Here is a 19,900-nt window from a genome sequence, read left to right as displayed (position 1 = left end):
TATGTTATGTGCAAGTGTCCCAGGCACCTCATCAAGATTCTGCAGCTGAGCACAGCTGCAGAAATGGTTGTTAGTCTTTAATAAGACAGAATTCACAAGGTTGCTAAAAATGGGGGGGCTGCAGTGCCCAGCAGCTGTCAGCACCATGCTGTTCCTTTGCATTTAGGATTGCAGCATCTGCTGGCAGAACAACCACCATTTCATCCTGTCTTCTTAAATCCCTGCAGAATATTCCTCAATGTCTCCCAGAACGACAACACAGCCCTGCGGCGGATGAACCTGCGGTCCTTCCTGATGGCCCCTTTGCAAAGGGTCACCAAGTACCCCCTGCTGCTCAGCAGAATCATCAAGGCCACCACCGAGTACCACCCAGACCACGGCAGCCTGCGCGAGGCCAAGAGCCGCATCGAGTCCCACCTGGAGCACATCAACATGAAAACCAAGCAGGAGGGGAACACGTGGACCCTCCGATCCTTTCGCCAGGACAGCAAGAAGAAGAGGGAAGTCATCAACATCGAGATGAGAGAAACCGCCCTCAAAACTGTTGGTTGGCTGCGGGAGGAAACGCGGTTTGTGATGGAGGGGTCTCTGCAGCTGGCCCAGCCCCCCGATGGCCAGTGGGTGAAGAAAGGCAGCAAGACCCTGAAGTTCCAGAACATGCAGGTCCTCCTGCTGGTGAACATGAAGCGTGTGTCCGAGTCCAGCCTGGAATCAGCTGAGCCAGGGCCTGTGAAGGACGCAGTGCTGGTACTCATCAGGGACAAAAACAACGGGAAGTTCCATTTGCTCAGGGAGCCCTTGAGGCTGAGTAATTGCATCGTCTCCACTGATCCCGACTGCGACGACACCTTCGAACTCATTGAGATCAGGCGGGAGGCGTTTGTGTTCCGGGACAGCGACCGGGCACGGACTCACCACTGGTTCAGGCAGATCAGGCGCTACTCCAGGGAGCTGGGCTCCTGGAAGAAGCGGCGGAACGCGCTGCCCAACATCATGATCAGCACTCCTCACACCAGGCCCTGAGTCCTGCACCAGCAGGCTTGGCTTCACCAGTGCCGCAGGCAAAGACCACCGAGAGCCCCGGTGCCTGAACTTGCTCCAGGGACAGCACAGGGAGGAGCCTGGACCCCAAAGACTCTTACTAGCACTGGAAGCAAATGCCACAGCCTGGTGCTGAACTCCAACCTCTGGACTCACAATAGTTTGTGGCTCATGTACGTACAGAGATGGGCTCCACTCGAGATCACTGAAGGATAATAATTTAACTTGTTAATGTTGCACTGCAGGAGAATGATGTATGATGCTTGCCATTGCATGGATCGTGTTGAAAGCCAGTCTTGACAATGAGAGAGGTTTCCACTATTGACTGTATTTCATCAGCATTAGGTAAAGTCCGGGTATTCAGCAAAATTAGGTGCAGTATTATGCAACAGAGGATGAAAGCTGGAAAAATTGTTTTCCACCACTACTCCTAAGGACTGTGTTTCATTATTCACCTCTGTATATTCAGTCAAAATACTTGTTTTAAAAGAAAGGCCTTTCATCTTTAATCCAAATCAAGTAGGTATCAATTTGCTCAGATTCAGCTGCATGCACACAGCCAAAAAAAACCCAAAAAACAAGAAAGAGTAAAAAAAAAAAAGAGCATATGCATAAACCCCACATATGTGTAGAACCTGTGGAAGAGCAGCACACTCCCAGTGAGAGTCTGTTGTTTAACTGACTTATGGACTGGAACATAATGCTGCATCTGAAATATCTCAGAAGTATATGTAAATACAGCTCTGCTACCACTGATAGTGAATTTAAGAGTTTGCAATTATTTAAATTATGTAATCTAGTGTATTTCAAAATTTAATTGAAAGGAACAATTTACATTGTACTGTAGAGTAACATAAAATGTTTTAATAATTATGTTTCAATTACTTTAGGTGGCTATTTTTTAATATTTGTATTATGGAGAATGTGTTTCACTTCATATGGGTGGCATTCAGATGAGCAATGTGCCTACATCTGCACAGTGGATCCCCTGAACAGAATTCAGGGCTACTCCAAATGAGACTGGGTGAGTGGTACAAACTTGCTACGCAAATTCTCACTAGACAACAACAGATTGGCACAAACCCTTTTGCTCTGGAGCCAAAACTGAGGCCACAAATAACTGCCCCATAGGGTCCAGCCTCTCTCATTTGCTCAGCAGGGAAATGACTCGAAGCTGAACAATGGTAAAAAAGCAAACAGGGTTTAACCTTTTCAGCCTGACATTAACACTGACCGCTGCTTTGCAAAATGTCACGCTGTGACTTACTCAGCAAAGGCCAGATTTCAGCCGAGAGGCTAAACTAAAGGAGCCTAAGTTTTGGTCCATGGATCTGGGAGGACAGCCTGTAAATATTCTTTTAGGCCCACAGGGTAAAGACAAAGCCAATCAGTGTTATTCACTACCAACAAAATATTTTTGTTACAGGCATTTATTTCAGAGGAGGATTCACACAAGCACATTTATGTATTTCTCCAGAGATCAACCAGTATCAAAGGTCACCACTGAAGGCAGACAGAAGACATCTTCACAAAGGTATCCCTAGTCTTGTAAAGTCACCACTGACCCAGCATCTGAGCAAGCCTCAGCACACTGTGCCCTGTGCTTTGTCCTCTGGCCTCCGCTGCCAGGGCTTGTTGCACTGTTCCAGGCACTGCGGCAGACACCAGTGATTTGTGCCTACTGGCTGTATTTTCTCTCATTCTGCACCAACCAGCATTTTAGTGCTTCATCTTGTCCTTGAGGAAATGGGAAGATTTGCATCATCTGGAGGGTACCCAAGACATGAGCGTGGCTGCACACAGCTGAGCTCTGTAGCAAGCAAGAGCTGTCAAAGTGATTGTCAGGGCAGCAGCCTGGCTCCCTCAGGTGAGCTGGAATTCCCTCCAGCTTTTTCTAATCACTAGACAATAAACTGTTCCCCCAAAACATGCACTGAGCAGCCAGTGAAGAGCATGAGGCATCGCTTTTGGTTTGCCATTTGTTTTTCGCAGAGACAGATGCTTGAGCAGAGCAGCTGCTGGAGGAGGATTTCTCTTATGCTGTTGTGACAGATCTCATTTATGAGCCTTCAAGCCCCATTCACCTCACATGCAAAAAACAACAGCTTGTAGCACCTTTGTCTTCTCTCCAAGACCACAATGGCACAGCCACCTTCTCTTCATTTCTCTGGGGCACCACTGACAAGAGAAGGCATAAGTACAGTAACAGCCCAATTTATCCAAACAGTGAGTGGTTTTCACAGCCACAAAGCTCTGCTTGCTGGAAAGTTTTCAATTACTTTCCATGACAGTGATTTTCTTCACCTCAATTCATGCTTGAAACCACTAGTGGACCATTTGTACAGTCATATCTTTAAATCAAGATACCTTCAGCCAGCCTGGCTGTTCAAGAAGGTTAGAGAACAATAAGTACGTGAAAGGTCTGATATTTAGTATCAATCTTATGTTTGGCTGATTGTTCAATTTGTCAGATTCAGGATTTTTCTAGGTATCACAGGAAGCACCTGCCTGCCAGGCTCCTGTAATCATGGCCTATTTCCTCTGAAGCAAACTCGCCCCAGAAGAAGGTCCATGAATAATCACCGGGTATTGAGTTATGAGCAGGACGTGTGCTTGGTGCTGTAGCCCTGTTCTAAAGAACCTGTTGTACTTTCTGTTCTAAGGAACAGTAAGTACAAGCCCTTTGATCTGGGAGAGCTATGGGAAGCGACAGTGGGATTGCTGAACCTGTCAGACTGGACAGTGATTGTGCTTCCAACACACACTACTTTTATGTACCTGGTGTGTGCAGCTGCTCACCTGCCTGTAAATTACAGGTGTTGAAAGGGGACATGAGCAGGGAACAATCCCTGTGGCCCTGCCAGCGCCTGTGGTGTGGGGTGAGGCAGCAGAGGAAGGGCAGGAGTGTCAGTACACTGACAAGGCAGTAGATTTCCATAATCCTCAGGCACCCTTCTGAATGAGATGATCCCTCTCCTGGAAGTTCCAGGTCTTTCAGTATCACATGTACACATCTTACTTGGCAGACTTGGAGATTAGTTGCGCTGTATTTTTCCATTTCTGATTAACAAACTGACAAAATGCTATTATAACCCTGGGTACTTGGAACAGGGTTGTCTGCAAGCCAAGAAAGCAATTATTTGTTCCAAGCTTGCCGTCCTCCTAGGTCTCTGTAATATTTTTATGCCTTTCATTGTCATGACTGACAATACTAAGATTACTTTTCAAGACTCCTGCCCACTGAACTTACCCAAGTAGTACAAGCAGACCTTTCTGGAAGTACTCCTTGTCAGGGGAAAAAAGAAAAAGTTGGTTACTCCCTTGATTTACCAGAACTCATAAATGACCTTTAAAAAGGATTTTGTATAAGACTTACTGGTCATTTACCAGGAAAACAACAAAAGACAGTCTTTATTTTTAGAGTCCATGTAGTTTTGAGTTCTAAAGGCAGACACAGAAGACAACAAAACACTGGACTAAGAGCCCTCTATGACCTCAAGTCCCAAGGAAAGAAGGAATAGCTCCTTTATGAGTCACGAGGCTGGGTGGGAAAGCCTGAAGAAAACATGTGGAGATGAAGAGCAAATACCTCAGAGGGCAGACACTTCTGCTTTAGTGAATAGAGATCCTCTCCTTCATGGTGTCCTTGTGCTTTCCTGGTTGTCATTGAAAGAAGTGCAGATGGGGAAGAGGTGCTCAGTGTGGATCTCACATTTGATCAAGAACACATCTGAGAGAGAAAACCAGCTTTGGTCTGGCAGCAAGCAGTTGTCATTGGAGACTAAGATTGACCTCAGCATACACCAAATCCTGAAAAAAACTCTTGAGATCATCTCAGATCTCCTGACTTTGCTGCATGTGAATTTATAATGCAGCAGAATTCCCAGAAATATTTTTCCCCCCAGCAGGAGATTCTGGTGAATCTTGCACTGTCCTGCTTTTCCCTGACATGTTCAAAAGGAAAAAAACTAAATCTTCTAGCACTGTGTCAAAGATCCCTTCAGGGCTCATGGATGAGGCAGCTGTAACTCATTTTGTGATGTCTTCTCTCATGTGTGTGCTGGGGAACTGGGTAAGATTTAACTAGGCTGACATTCTCTGACTTGAAACTGGAAAAGCCTGGAACTGAAAGCAACAGAGGAAACTGTCCTCCCAGAGATCAGATAAATATTCAAAGCTCTCTCTGTCATTGAGTGACCTGTCACTACAGTGGAGTATGGAGGAGCAAAATGTCTTACTGATCAGGCAGATGAGGGAACTGCCTTATTTCTCACATGCTGCTGCAGAGGAGCAATCTGATCAGACATAGGTACAAGCAACGAAGAAAAAGGAAGTTTTGACAGTAACACTATACAGTCAAAAAGCTCCAGGCAAGCCCTGAGGGCACTCATTAGAAAAGAATAGACCTCCCCTGGGAAGGTGAAGGTGATCCCCTAAGGAAAACCTTTCTACAACATGATGGAAAGGTTGAGTGATGGGAACTGAGTTCCTGTTCTTCAGCAGAGATGGAACAACACTTTTGAAACACAGGCAGAGCATCCTCCAGCACTGGTCTCTGCCCAGGCCTGACTGGGAGCAGTTACACAGCTGGAAAGAGTTGAAAAGATGGCATTAGGCTCCAGATGCATTAGCAAGGATTAACATCATAATTTCCAGCTCAAATCCTGCTCCAGTGTGATCTCCACCAGTGCAGGTTTTGCATCCCTGAGAAATTATCTCAGCTGCAATTGAGAAGACCCAGCCTGCAAACAGGCCTCTCAGGGAAGGTTCTCTGCATGGAATCAGGCAAAGGATTTGTTTGCACTGGAGGCCCAGGTGGCTTGAAGCCTTCCCTCCTAGGACAGGAACTTCCCTTGCAGTGCCAGTCACATCCCTGGGAAGACTTCCAGGGGAGCAGAGCACCTTGCAAAGCTGAGGCTCTTACATTTTCCCTAGGTTACACGTTTGTACACCCAGAGTGTGAATGTGCAGGTGAACAAGCACTCAGACAAGGAGTGTATTCTTCCTTTCAAGAAAGGGCTGGTTTTCACACAGCCATGTTCCCCTTGGGCAGGGAAAGCCCCCAGGGCTGACAAACCAATGGGACCCAGGAGTGCCAGTTTGAAGTGACAATAAACAGGCAATGAAGCCTGCAAGGAGATGCCCATCTTACCTAACTCATGCCTGACCCACAACACACAGACAGGAGGTATAAAACAGGAGTCTTCCTTTTGAAATCCAAACACTTGTTTCACAGCACTCTCTGAATTCAGCAGGGAGGAGACTCTGAACAGCCCCTACACTCTTTAGTAGAGCTGCACCCTGCATCCAGTGCAGCTCTCTGTATTAGAGCTGCATCCTGTGACAGTACTTGAACAAGAGAAGATGGACTGCAGATGGGTGACAGGTCAGGATCCACAGACCCCCAGCATCATCCACGTTCACTTTCTGCTCCCCTTAAGTGCCTTGGCGTGTAATGATCTTGCTGGCTGAAAAACCTGAGTGAGGCTCTGTAGGTCATTCAGTTTACAGTGAAATGAAGGCAAATTATTTGTTCAGAGAGAAGATCCTTGGCAATCCTCTCAAAATGGGAAGCAGTTAAATTACTGCAAGAAAAATCAAACCATTTTTTTCTCTGAGCTGTAACCACACCGTGTTACAGCTCAGAGAATACTGAAAGCTGGCACTGCAGGGAGAGGAAGCAGCCTCCTTCCAACACACTGGCACAGCATGAAGGGGACTGTGTGATGCACCACGTCAGGAGCAAACACTGCTGAAAAATAAAGATTGTTTCAGTTAAATCAGTTCCTTGATCCAGCTCACTGCACAAAGATGTTTGCTGGCACCAGGAAAGGGCAGCCTGGAGGTGATCAGTGTCCTCTGACAAGTGCCAGTTTGAGGAGGTGGCTGGGCTGGCTGCAGTTAATCAATTCCAGCAGGCAGAGCCCAGTTCAAGAGCCAGCCCCAAGGTCTATTGTGCATCCTGCTCACCCCTGCTTCCCAAACTATTTCAGGTCAGCACTTTCATTGATCTGCTGGGCTTCAACAGGCAGGGCTATAAATAAAGAGCTATTAATCAACTATTTAAGTACCCTTTTTACTGAAATAAAGAAAACCCACAGAAATTACATCAAGATGTGAAAAGTCCAAACAAGTTAGTGAATACAAAGACATCCAAGAGAGCACTCCTAGGAACACACTTGAGGCTGAAGTGGCTCAGGGAACAGCCTGCTGGTGTTGAGTCAGACTCTCCAGTGCTCTGTGCTCACTCCCCTCCCAGCTGCCAGCACACACTGCGCATCCATTCAGTACCAACAGGAGTCACTTGTTCAGAGTTCAAGTGCATCTGATTCACCATGAGCCAGCAAGCTTCTGCAGTCCACTGCCATTCCCTGCTCCCCCCTCCCCACTCAAGTCCTTCTGGGTTTTCCCTTCTTCCCTCTACTCCCAGCTGTGGGACAGGAACACAACTTGCCATTTAGATAAAATGGTACGTTTTACCATTACAGAGAAATGTGCAGATTCCTTGTCAAGGTCACAAGGTCCTACAGGATCCTGTGTCAGGAAGCAGACCTGCTGCACGACCAAATGCTGGAGCACCTGGGATGCAAGTCAGTGCAAAGCCTTAACCAGCAGCTGCCCTGACACGTGGCCTCACGTGCCAGGAGCCCTCTAACCTAAGACACACCAAACTGATGCTCGGGTAACCCTTCTCTGTTCCCCTGCTCCCACGAATTCCTGTGTGACCTTGATGTGCACAGCTGTGTCTGCACAGCCTTAGGGTGTTGGTTCAGCCCCCATCTCTGGTTTGGGCAGCAAAACTGGCTCAAGCTCCTTCCTTCCTCCCACTGCCACAGTGTTAAGAAATGAGCAAACACTGGCACAGGGCAAGAACAAAGAAATACTTTGAAAGCTGTTACATTGCTGCAGGGCTCAGGAAGTTACACCCTCATTTTCTTCAGCTGTGAAAGGGGGATATTGCCATCTCCCCGTGCTAAGTGACAGAAGATACAAAGGATGAGGACAAACATGAAAGATTAGGAGATGCACTTAGAATAGTCTTGCCACCTCTTGGGTTGGTAAGGATAAACTCCATCGCTCTCCTGTTTTTATTGGTGAAATTGCTCAAAGTTTAAAAAAAAAATTAAAGCCTATGAAATCTGTTTGCAGCTTGACTTTGCACTTGGCAGTGTTTAGAAGTGTGCCACTGAACAACTACAGCCAAGGGGAGGAACTCCGTTATTGTCCAAGGACAGCTGAAGGATGAACTGAAATGCTGGTATTCAGGAGAGGTTCCCAGCAAGGGAAGCAAATAACAGCAGATGATCAGACAACAGGCAGAGGTACCAAGTGGCCATAATCAAAGAACAGCTTTTATTGGCCAAAATAACCAAGAAACCATTTTCTTCCAAAAAACAACAACTCCCTAACTCAGTGGTAAATCTTCACTAAGGAACCAAAACGCAAACAAACTCTGCATAAACTTGACTGTTCCCATTCATCCTCTGAAGTATTCCTCCTCCTAAGTCAGCTGTTCTCCTTAACCCCCTGTACCACCAGAAGTAGGAGAATGGTAAAACTCAGTCATTTAGGACAAAAGAACAAACACATGGGGAGGCATGAGTCTGTCCACTTACACACATGAAAGAGGCTGTTGGTGTTTGCAAGCATCTTACATACTTACCTGAAAGCAGGAACTTCCCCGTTTCTGGAGATACAAACATTTTACTACACAAACTATAGTTTTGGGGTGGTTTTTTGTTTTTAATCCCAGGATACAGGTACAGCTGTGGTGTGTACAGGTTGTTACAACTCAGACACCACCTGCAGTTTGTCAGTTTACACTTCTCTATTCAGAAAACTTGGAAGTTAAAAAAACATAAAAATTGGTTACACTGAGTTCTCAAGGCAAATCATCATTTTAAACTCTGCATTTTACTCATGCCAGTAAAACAAATACCAGACAGAGAAAGAAGGTATCTAAGAAAACCTTGCTCTCTCTGGTAACTGAAATCATGGTGGGGAAAAAAAACCAAACACGAGAGAGAGAGAGAGAGAGAGAAGAGATATGTCAGGGTGAAAGACACCAGTTCCAATAGAGGAATTCTCAGAAATATTTTCACTAATTTCTCAATTACAGGGTGTACATTATGAGAAACCATTAAAAAAGAGATCTGGTTCATAAACAGTTATGCAAATTTGTTCAACTTACATAGGTGAAAATTTAAGAAACAAAAAGGAAAAAAAAAAGCGTCTTAAAAAAAGGTCTGTATTTACACACTGTGGTTCTTAGAAGATCCCATGTGTCTGCACTGAGCTGAGTGCTGTGCACACACTTCTGAGGGTGTGTGAGCAGACAGCCACAGAACTTCCCAGACAGCAGGGAAGCAACACTACAGAACTAATGGGAATCTCAGCTCATGGGAGTTACTGACTTCTATTGCTGCTGTGCAGAGAACAGCACCGTATGTTTGACAGAGGAATTCCACTGGAAACAGTCTCCTGTCCTAATCTAGACATGATTTTACAAAACATCTAACACCTGTACTACACCTTTTGTAAGAAAATAGAGAGCAGCTTTGAGCTGCAGTTCTTCTAAACTACTGTAGGAAGGCTTCTCTAGGTACTTCCTAAATTGGCAGCCATCTGAGGTAATCAGTGATGCTGTTCCAACGAGCACCCTCACTTCTCCCCGCCTGCACCAACTGTTGCCTCCTTATTGAGTCCTCTGATGGACAGGTCATAAACCACTTCCTCAATTTTCTTGACATCGTACTTCAGGCCATCGTAGCGTTTCCTCAGGGAGTCATTCTTCAGGTTGAGGAGGCGGAAGCCGGAATCCAGCTCGTTGATAAAGGTTGAGATGCGGAGAGGGCGAGAGTAGTCCCCAGCTGTGACACTGTTCACTGCCAGCCTGGCCTGCAAGAGAGACACCAGGGAAGGCAGCACCCACATCACATCACATCACATCACAGCCCCCATCAGTTACTGGACCAATGAAGCACCTGTGTTCCTGGCAGTCAGATTATTTGTACTTAGCTCTACCTTTTTGTTGAGCACAGTTCTGGATTTTCAATTAAATGACTAGTTTAAATCTTAAAAGTAACACTGAGGAACATGCAGAGAAGCTTCTTGCTACAAGTTCAGATCAAGGTGTTGTGTATCATAACTGCCAGAACAACTCAGGAAAGCTAAAAATCACATTACTTCTGTTTTCAAGGTCAGTTTCAAACGAAATACATGCATGCATTTCTTTCTTACCAGTTCACTGGCCAGAGTTAATACACCAGAAAGATAATCTTCAATGTCCAGGTGAAAGCCCCGTTCTCGATCAGCTTCAACTGAGACAAAAACAGCAGTGATGAGGTGGAGCTGAGCATGAGCAAACCCAGCCACCTTAAATTGCATTTGTTTACTGGTGCTAATTTGAAATATCAAATTTATGAAATACTATTACATAATAAAAGCAAGCCTTTTCCTGTATATGATGTAATTACAGCCTCTCTGTTCTTGATTCAGCATCTTGTACATTCTCAACTGTACATCCAACAGAGTAACTGGATTTACATCTATATACAGGATGTATTTTCCTTACTTTTTTCAAATCTTTTGCTCTGTGAAGATACAATTCTTTTACGGCAAAGAATTTAATCTGTTTCACACACTTTTTAAATACCAAAAGCAAGAAGTTAGAGAAACAAGCTCTCATCTTTGTGTTATGCTTTTGGTGCATTTACTTACTTTGAATGAATGACCTTCATTGATGAAGAAATTAATGAAAAAGTACTTTTGTTAACATTAGGTTTGCCAATTTCCGTCCTCTGAGAATTTCTTGTTGATATAATGAAATCAAATACCAGATAAACTCTGGAACTGATTTCTCAGGAAGAAATTAAGTTCTGCCATTTCCCTGTACCTCTGAAAGCTACAATGTCTAAGGTCACAAGCATTTTCCCTTCAGTTACAACATTAACTTACTCCCCAGTATTTCTGCAACAGCTTCTCGGGTCACTAATGTTTCTGACTCCAGGTAGACTACAAATGCTGCCAGGAACACCAGCCTCTGCAGCACAAACCTCCAGTGCTCATGAAACCTGCAGAAGAAACACCAGGTCAAGGTATAAATAATTAATGTTTAATACTGGAGCATTAGGCAACAAGCACACATTCAGTGTGTGTTGTGTTTTCTGCCTTAACACAGGCACTTTGCAGTATTTTTGGTTTATCAGAATGACACCAGCTACAAGACATCTCCTTGGTACTCCAGAACTCACACCCAGGTTACCACACCAGACACTGACATTTGCTCACCCCTCTCACACACCTCCTCAGCTCCCACACTTTTCCAGGCTGTGCTGCCCACAGACAGCCAGAGCTTTCCCTCAGCAGATCTGAGCTGACAAGATTCTTGTTCTTTGAAATGTTCTTGCCAGGCACTGTCCTCTTCTGGCAGCAACAGAACACAAAGGTGACAACTTCATTTAGTGTCTGCAGAACCAAACAGCCATCTCCTGACAGATTTAGAGCTCTGCTTCCAGGAATGCCCCAAACCAAACAACTTAACTGAAATTAATGGAGCAGCAAATGCCCTGCTCCCAGATACAAGGGCAGCTCCAGCAGAACACCAACTTCTTAAGCTTCCCTTTCTCTTTTAAAAGAAAATGTCTAGAAAAATAATCAATACTGACTATTTTTGGTGAAAAGTTACAGTGCTTGAGCAAAAGCATATTTTATCTATACTGATAAAAACCTCACACTTGTCTACCACAATTTACTTTTCAAAGAGAAAGAAGCATTCAACCTATCAACCTTTACATCATTATTCCAAACAATGATGCCAAATGCCCAAGCAATTCCCATATATATCTGTGTCTGGCTGTGTGTGATCCTGCACACCTGTAATACTGATCAGCAGGAAACTTTGTCTTCAGAGACTCCATCTGTGTCCTCACTGTACCAAAGTGCTCACGAGCCTTCTGACACTTCTTTGGAACTGAAAAAGAAACAGCACAGCACTTGGGGAATGAATACACTCAGGAAATGGATATTTGACAGGCAGCAAAGGTTTGTAAACAGAGTTTCCCAGGGTAGACCATGCTATTTACACTTCCTTCTTGTTCAAGATAGGCTACTGACACTTGGAATCAGTCTGAGAATTATTTCTGGTGACACCATGAGCCATAGAGGTAAAGCAGAAAGACTCTGGAATTCCAGGCTCTCTGATCTGCTCTGCGCCTTTGTTTTGAACTTGAGCCAAGATGTCCAAGCAACAGCCAGATCCCAAGCAATGGAACAGCACTGCATGCAGCAGCTGGCCCCAAAGGAAGCACACACCAAGCACTGCTGCCAGACAACTCTCACAGTCAAAGGAAAAACAACTTTTCTTTCTCTATATTAAAATCTTATCCTATTTTTTTCTAATCCGGCAGAATTTGGTTACATGAAGTGCAACACCCCTTCAGGAAGCTGCATTTCCTGCTTTTTACGGTGTATTTGCAGAGCCTGGGCTCCAGCCTGCCCAGTGTGCTGTGTTACAGCTCTGCAGAGAAAGGCTCTCTCGTTCCTGCAGCAGCCACTGCCACCTCCCGTTCGCCGACAGAGTTACAGCCCCAGCGCCGAGCCCAGGGCCCCAGGCACAGCCTCCCTGCAGCCCTCGCACAGCCTGGGCACAGCCCCGGGAAGGACAAAGAGCAGCCTGACAGGCCCTCCTGCACCTTCACCTGCAGAAGCCAGGGCTAGTCACAAAAGCTACATCTGGAAGTGTGATGGTTTTTAGCAAACAACACCTACTAGGAGTCACTCAAGTGTGATTATAAAACTTCTGTTAATAGCACGTAATTTCTGTTAAAAAAAATAAAAGAGAGGGAGAATGACATGCAAAAAATGAAAGCTTCAGGAAGCAGAATGTGGGAGTGCCCCATGTGGCAGCCAGGAGGAAAGAGCTGAGTGAAGCTCACTGAGAGCTGCAGGGCTGCCTCAGCCACGTGAGCATTGTGTGCCTGGGGGAACAGAGTAAGGGACACTTCGTGCTGGATTCTGCCAGAGACAATCCCCACATTCAAACCACCCCAGGTGCCAGCTCTGTGTTCTGCAGCTGCAGAGCAAGGACAGAGTTGGCTCTCGGGCTGGCACCCTGCCTGTCACCCTGCCTGGCAGCAGGCAGCAGCAGGATGCAGCACACGCTGCCCTGCCCGGCCTCCTGAGCAGCTCTCCAGCTCCATCTGGCACAGGCAGCCCAGAAGCCTCTCCAAGATGGCATTTTAAAAGCCACTGGCTGGCAGGGGAAGCTGTCCTCCACCAAACTCCCAAGTGTCCATGGTTTTATCAACAGAGCTGAGTTTGATGACAAATTCACAGGTCTGCTATCACAAGTTAACTCTTGGCCTATTAGGCATGAACTCATTATTTTTGTAATAATTATGAGGCTTTGAGTTTTTTGTCTGATTGGTTTTTAGTCTGTAGTTTTGTTTGGGTTTTTTTTTCATTTTTTTAGTTGGTTTTGTTCTTTTTTTCCCCTTTAACTGTTCCAATTCTCTTCTCAGACTCCTCAAGTTCTATGACTGGGTCTCTCCAGGAATTAAAAGCCAAGTGAAAATACACTGAGTTGAACATGGGCCTCTACAGTTAGATGCTTGTCAAGGACTCTGAAGTTGTTCCCCATGGATTTTCCCAGATTAGAGAACGGAGCTTGTGCAAATAACCACCCAGCAGCTCTGGCTCCCAGCACTGCTGGGTTTCCCAGCAGATGGAACTTGCACTGGCTGCACAGCCCAAACCTGTGGTGCTGCTACTGCTGAACACAGACCCTCTCTGAGAGCAGAGCAAGCCCAGGCCTCCAGCCCCAGCCCCTCATCAGGCTGAAAACAACCACCAGCCCTGCAAGGGAGCAAAGCAGCACCTGGGCAGGCTGGCTCTGCTTCCCTCCACAGGGTGGCTTGCACAAATTCCTCTCGAGAGTTCCCAGCAAAGTCAGAATGGCTGCTGCTTCTCCCAAGATATTCACTGACTGGAAAACCCCCAGCTCTTAAGGGACACATTTCAGTTAATTCCAGTAGCTTCCCCAGTAAGCTGGGACAGGAGGGGGCAGAAAGGGCAGAAGTGACACCCGGGCCTGCAGAGCTGCTCTCGTGGCCTGAGGAAACAGGCTGGCCCAGAAACATCCTGTGCACACCTGAGGAGCCTGGAGCCAGGCTGATGCCAACCCAGACCTCCAGAGCTGCAGAACAGTTCCTGCTGTCACCCAAGCAGACATCAAGGGCAGGTCCTGCTGCTCCAGCCCTTGCAAATTCTTTCCACGTTTTGCTGTGTTAAGCAGATTTTATACACACAGAGAGAATCTGTTTTGTACAACCCAGACTGAAGTGTGTTCCCCCCATCCCAGCCCATCCTCAATACCCCCTCAGTGCTCAGGACCACAGCTTTTTGGGGTGTGGGGTGAAGAGACGAGATGGGAACACTGATCAAAAGCCCAACAAGTGATGGTAACACATCCTGTGTGCAAGCCACCTACAGGGACAGCCAGGAGCCAGCTCAGCGGCCCGGGACGTGAACACCTGGGAAAGAGCAAACTGCTCTGCATGGAGACAGAAAAGCACCACGCTAGGGAGGGACAGAAGGGTGTCCACAACGCTGAACGCCAGCTTTAGTCCTTGCCTGGCTTGAAACCTCCCGGCTGCGCCCTCCTCCTCCCGGGCCAGCCCGGGCGAAGGGAGCGCGGAACTCACTGTGCTGGAAGCCGGGCCCCTGGTGCACGCCCTGCAGCAGCGTCAGGATCTCCCGCGCCGTCTGCTCCAGCGCCTGCACCACCTTCCGGATCTCCTGCGGGCACAGCGCGCCGTCAGCCGAGCCACCGCCCGGCCGTGCCCGCCCCCCGCCGTGCCCGTCCCGTCCCGTCCCGTCCCGCCCGCACCTCTCGGATGTCCTGGTCCTGGCCGAGCGCTCCCTGCAGCGCCGCGAACATCTCGCTCACCGACATGGTGCCTCCCGCCCGCCCGGGGCCTTCCGCGCCGCCGGCGCGCCGCCCTCGGCCCGGCTGACGGCGCGGTGTCTGTGCCCGCAGGAGGAGCTGACGCCCGGCGTGGTGTTCGTGGGGCACCTCCCGCGCGGCCTCTGCGAGCCGCAGCTCCGCGAGTACTTCGGGCAGTTCGGGACGGTGACGCGGCTGCGGCTCTCCCGGAGCAAGAAGGTGAGCGGCGCTGCGGGCCCGAGCGGGGCCGGGCCCCGGGGCTGCCCCGGCCCTCGGAGCCCCGGGGGGAGCGGCAGGGCCGGCGCTGGGCACGGCCTTGGGCTCCTTTTTCCGTGAGTAAATTCCCTCCAGTGGGAAGTGCCGGAGCGCACCGGTTCGAGCTACAGCTGAAGTGCCACCCTTCTGTTTTAACTTACTTGTTGTGTTTGATAAATCTAATTTTTTCTCACTTCTGGGTTTGCTGTCGCATGGAACAATGGAACAGCAGCAATGCAGGGCAGCTTTGGTTTTTTTTAGCTAGTAGATACCTGTGAGCAGTTTGTTTTGTGTGCAAATGTGTATTTTACAAATAATGTCATACCAATTTAGGACTAAATCTGTCTTTTAGGACTAAATTGTGTTTTTCACAATTTTAGTGACCTTTGTGAAATTACTTGTGGTTATCTGAGATGGCCTTTGACTTTGGAAGAATAAAATAACTTCAGTAGAGCCCTTCAGGTAGCAGAGCACTGTTTGATGTTTCTCCCCTGTCACTCGCAGACTGGAGGCAGCAAAGGCTATGCATTTATGGAGTTTGAGTCTGATGATGTGGCCAAGATTGTTGCAGACACAATGAACAACTACCTGTTTTCTGAGAGACTGCTGAAGTGTAAGTACGAGCTGCAGTGTGAGTCCTGTAGCGTGCAAAGGAAACTTGCTATTTCAGTTACCTTTTTCAACTGTGCATAGAATCTTAGGGGTTTTTTAATGAAGTTTTGTCCCAGAAGTATTTTCTGTGGGGCTGAGCTGTTCATCATGTGTAAAGAACATGCCCAGCAGGCTCTTGGTGCTGGTTTTTCCCTGGGCTGATGTTGCTCTCAGTGACAGTGTGAGATGACAGGCTGAGCTGTTCATCATGTGTAAAGAACGTGCCCAGCAGGCTCTTGGTCACTGCTGCTGGTTTTTCCCTGGGCTGGTGTTGCTCTCAGTGACAGTGTAAGATGACATCTCAGGACAGAGTTGGGTGTGCTGTGGAGACAGTTCCTTTCACATGGACACTGCTTGGCATTTGTAACTGCTGCAGTTATCATCTGTAAGATTGGAAAAAAGGAGGTTTTGAGTAAAAGACTGATGAAATCACTGAGTTCCTCAGTCATGGTAACAGTAACACTTTCTTTGTAAAGGATTAGGAGTTGAGGTGTGTTGGTAATATGTGTGGAGACAAGAGGTTTGACTCTATTTTTCAGAAGGTTGGTTTATTATGATATATATTATATTAAAACTATATTAAAAGAACAGAGAGAAAAGAATGATCAGAAGGCTACAAAGGACAAGAACAGGATGAATAACCAAATCCTGTGACTGCTCACAGCCTCGACACAGGTGGCTGTGGTTGGTCCCCAAGTGAAAACAATCCACATGGACCAATGGGAGATGCACCTGTTGCATTCCACAGCAGCAGACAGTTATTGTTTACATGTCTTTCTTGAGACTCCTCAGCTTCCCAGGAGGGAAAAATCCTAGCAAAGGATTTTTCATAAAATATCATAGTAACAGCGGCGTTGTTGTAAAACAATTCTGTCTGATCTTTCTGCATGAAGCTTTTAAAGTGTTCCGTCCACCCATCCACCCACCCACCCATCCACCCATCCACCCATCCACCCACCCATCCCCCCACCCATCCACCCACCCATCCATCATCCATCCACCCATCCATCCACCCACCCATCCACCCACCCATCCATCCATCCACCCACCCATCCATCCATCCATCCATCCATCCCCCATCCCTCCATCCCTCCATCCCCCATCCATCCCCACCCCCCGTTTCTCCCTCTGCCCCGGGTGCCGTGTCCCTCTGTGGCCGCGCCGCCCCCGCGGTGCTGCGGCCGTGGCTGCCCCGTGTGTGCTGTGTGTGCCCGTGGCAGAGGGGAGCCGTGCTGTAGCCGTGTCCCGTGTGGCTGCAGGTCAGTTCGTGCCTCCCGAGAGGGTGCACGAGGAGCTGTTCAAGGACTGTGACAAGATCTTCCGGAAGCCGTCGCAGCCGGCCGTGCGCCGCTACAACCGGGTCCGCTCCCTGCTGGAGAAGGCCAGGATGACCCAGCGCCTGCTGCGGAAGGAGAGGCTGCTGCGGAAGAAGCTGGCTGACAAGGGGCTGGAGTATGACTTCCCAGGATTTGTAAGTTGGGCATGGCTTCAGTGAGTGTGTTAAGCAAGATGTGTTTGTAGAGTTGTGCTGGATGTGTGGAAATCGTGTGTTTTGTGTGGAACTGGCAAAAGAGCTGGAGCCCCAGGGAGGCTCACTTGTGTTAGGAGCTATTTGGAAGCAGCAGGAATTCAGCATGGTGCTCTTGCTGGGCTGCACTCCATGTGCCTGTGTGTTTACTTGTAGAGAAATAACAAGTAACAGCAAAGGGCAGATGTTCCTTTTCTTCTGTTGGTACAAGCAGTTGGATACTCTGTGGTTTAGTACTGGAGGGCAGCTCACCAAAGAGCAGAAGGGCTTTGGCAGAGTGGGGGTTTGAAGACAGGTCCCAAGACCAGAACTTCCCTCCACAGCTCTTGCATATTCCTTCTCTGCAGAGTGCTTGGGTCAAGTACCTGAGTTGTGAGCAGTTAATGCTGTTTAACATGGAATGTTTTAAAAATGCACAGTAGCACGTTTTCTTGCATTGCTTTCAGTGTTTTTGTTCAAACCAGATCACCTCTGTGTCAGTCAGTTTATTTCTTTAAACCTGTTTGCTGTAGCAAAGACTTTGTACTTATAAAGCAAATCTATGAACTGTGACTATGAAACTGTATCTGTGAACTGTGACTGCATCTTCACACAGTGTGTAGTGATCCACCTGATCTCTCTTGCTTCCTAGGCTGCACAGGCGCTTTGTAAAAAGAGAAAAAGAGTTAAAACATCTAAGAAGCCAAAACTGAACGTTTCTTTGAGCAGCCAGGTAAGACAGACCAGTCCTGGTGGTGACCAGTGCCACCATTCACATTGGGGCGGGCGTTTGAAGTCTTCAGCTGGCACCTTAATACTGATTTCAACACACAAACACCTTAATAATGTTTCCTTGAGAGATGTTTGTGCCAGAAGTAGCTCCTTTGAGATGCATTTGCACTCTGGAACGGGGGAGGGTGATAGAATCCTCGTGGTTCCTTCTGCTGTGAGAGTATTCAGCAGCAAAGGCTTCTGCTCAGCACGCTGTGACCAGCAGTGCCTGTCCCTCAGTGTGTCAGCCTCTGCTGTTCAGCACTCCCTTGAGGCTGTGGTAGTGCAGGGTGCTGGGCCAGGCAGGGTACATCCCCTCACCTCTGCTTTACCCTGGGACAACATGATCTCCTTGATGGAGTCCTGTTGGACAGTGTTTCAATGCCAGCCTGTTTTGATAAAAAGGGAGTTGAATTGCTGATACACTCCAGTGCTGTCTGTCCCCATTCCCATACTGTCCTGTCCCTCCTACCCTGTGCTGTCCTGGCACAGTATTTGGTGTTTAATGCCAGGTAAAAATAGCAGCAGGATGAAAGGGAAGTTCAGGTCATCAGGACTGAGATTTGAGATATTGGCAGTCTGAAAAGTCTGTAAGGCATTAACATTTCTGTTCTGTTTCATCATTGTTGTGAGTTGGGGGGGTGAGTGTTTGTTTGGGGATTTTTATTATTACTGGGTTTACTTGTGGTAAGTGGGGCATGGCTGGTTGTGAGGAAGACAGGATAACTAATGCATTCTGTCAACTGAGTTCTGAGGCCTTACTGAGGTAACGAAGCTGGGATGTTCCAGCTCTGTGGTAAAATTGAATGTGGCATTTCTGTATGCCAGTCTCAAATATATCCCTCACCCCCTGCCCCGTTGTCCTGATTATATTCCACTTGACTTTCATGATGCTTTGAGTCAGAAAATACAAAGTTTAGAAAGCAAATGTGCGTAACAACACGTTAAAAAATGTGAATTAATTTCCATTTGCCTTTCACATACGCTTCTTTGAAGGTGACACTTCTGTCCAAAGAAATAATGTCTACAAAAGTAGCTAGTTATAAAATGTAAACAATTTTCTGAAGGAGAGCTGGAATGAGGTGTCTTGTGGTACCACAGGGGCAGTGACAGCTTTTTCTGGCAGATGGCTTTGCAGTGAATCCTGTTTTCTGATCTCTTCAGGATCCTACTCCAGTCTGTACTCCAGCAGTGCTTGAGCGCCGGAGAGCTGCTCGGATGGATGATGACACAGAGGATGAAGTGACTCTCAGGCTCCCCTCTGCCAGCCCTAAGAACGCTGTGCAGAGACCAAAGAAGCAGCCAAGGCAAAGGCCAAGCCGGAAGAAACAGAAAAAGACTTAAAATTTTTGTGACTATAGCCATAATTTTTTCAACTTAAAACTTGTTGAGGTGGAGCTTCTATTGGGTCTGCTCCCCTGGCTTGGTTCATCCTGCCTAGGCTGTTTCAGGCTTTCTTAGGCAAGGACTCTGTTCACAGATCCTGTCCCTCTGGTTTAGCTATCAAGGGACATATGAAGATATTCTTGACTTTGTGCTCGCAAGTGCCTGTGCTGTGACACAGCTACAGTAGTCCAGAATCTTCAGTTAATTTTAAAATTAATTTCTAGTGCTCACTGTTTGGAAAAAAATGTGAGGCGTCCATTCAGAGTTTGCTAATGCAAGCAACTGTATCTTAAATTTATAATTAATGACAGCTTATTAAAAAAAATTACCATTTTTCAACTTGC

At 47.2% G+C, this 19,900-nt stretch overlaps 3 protein-coding genes across 3 annotated transcripts in view; 2 read left to right on the top strand and 1 right to left on the bottom strand.

Annotated features, from left to right (window-relative positions):
* Positions 1-1,925, top strand: part of LOC120503088 (rho guanine nucleotide exchange factor 17-like) — a 44,951-nt gene extending 43,026 nt beyond the window's left edge. The window contains exon 6 of the mRNA XM_039711284.1: positions 228-1,925. Within this exon, the coding sequence (XP_039567218.1) occupies positions 228-1,023 (796 nt within the window). The 3' untranslated portion in view covers positions 1,024-1,925. The remainder of the gene's footprint in view (positions 1-227) is intronic.
* A 6,441-nt stretch (positions 1,926-8,366) lies between these two features.
* On the bottom strand, positions 8,367-15,045 carry TSN (translin). Its single transcript, XM_039711410.1, has 6 exons — positions 14,930-15,045; positions 14,745-14,838; positions 11,917-12,013; positions 10,999-11,114; positions 10,282-10,361; positions 8,367-9,939 (listed from the first exon to the last, which is right to left on the bottom strand). The coding sequence occupies exons 1-6, from the start codon at positions 14,993-14,995 to the stop codon at positions 9,703-9,705; spliced, it is 690 nt and encodes a 229-aa protein (XP_039567344.1). The 5' UTR covers positions 14,996-15,045; the 3' UTR covers positions 8,367-9,702.
* On the top strand, positions 15,014-19,900 carry NIFK (nucleolar protein interacting with the FHA domain of MKI67; the record flags this gene model as incomplete). The annotated part of the gene is given in 6 exon segments (XM_039701892.1): positions 15,014-15,205; positions 15,746-15,854; positions 17,152-17,363; positions 18,052-18,132; positions 19,335-19,476; positions 19,479-19,900. Coding segments are annotated over 6 exon segments (783 nt in total), but the record flags the coding sequence as incomplete, so codon positions are not given.

The sequence above is a fragment of the Passer montanus genome, unplaced genomic scaffold, assembly GCF_014805655.1.
Source record: "Passer montanus isolate IOZ18808 unplaced genomic scaffold, ASM1480565v1 scaffold1, whole genome shotgun sequence".
NCBI lineage: Eukaryota > Metazoa > Chordata > Aves > Passeriformes > Passeridae > Passer > Passer montanus.
This window is presented reverse-complemented; position numbering and strand designations above follow the sequence as displayed.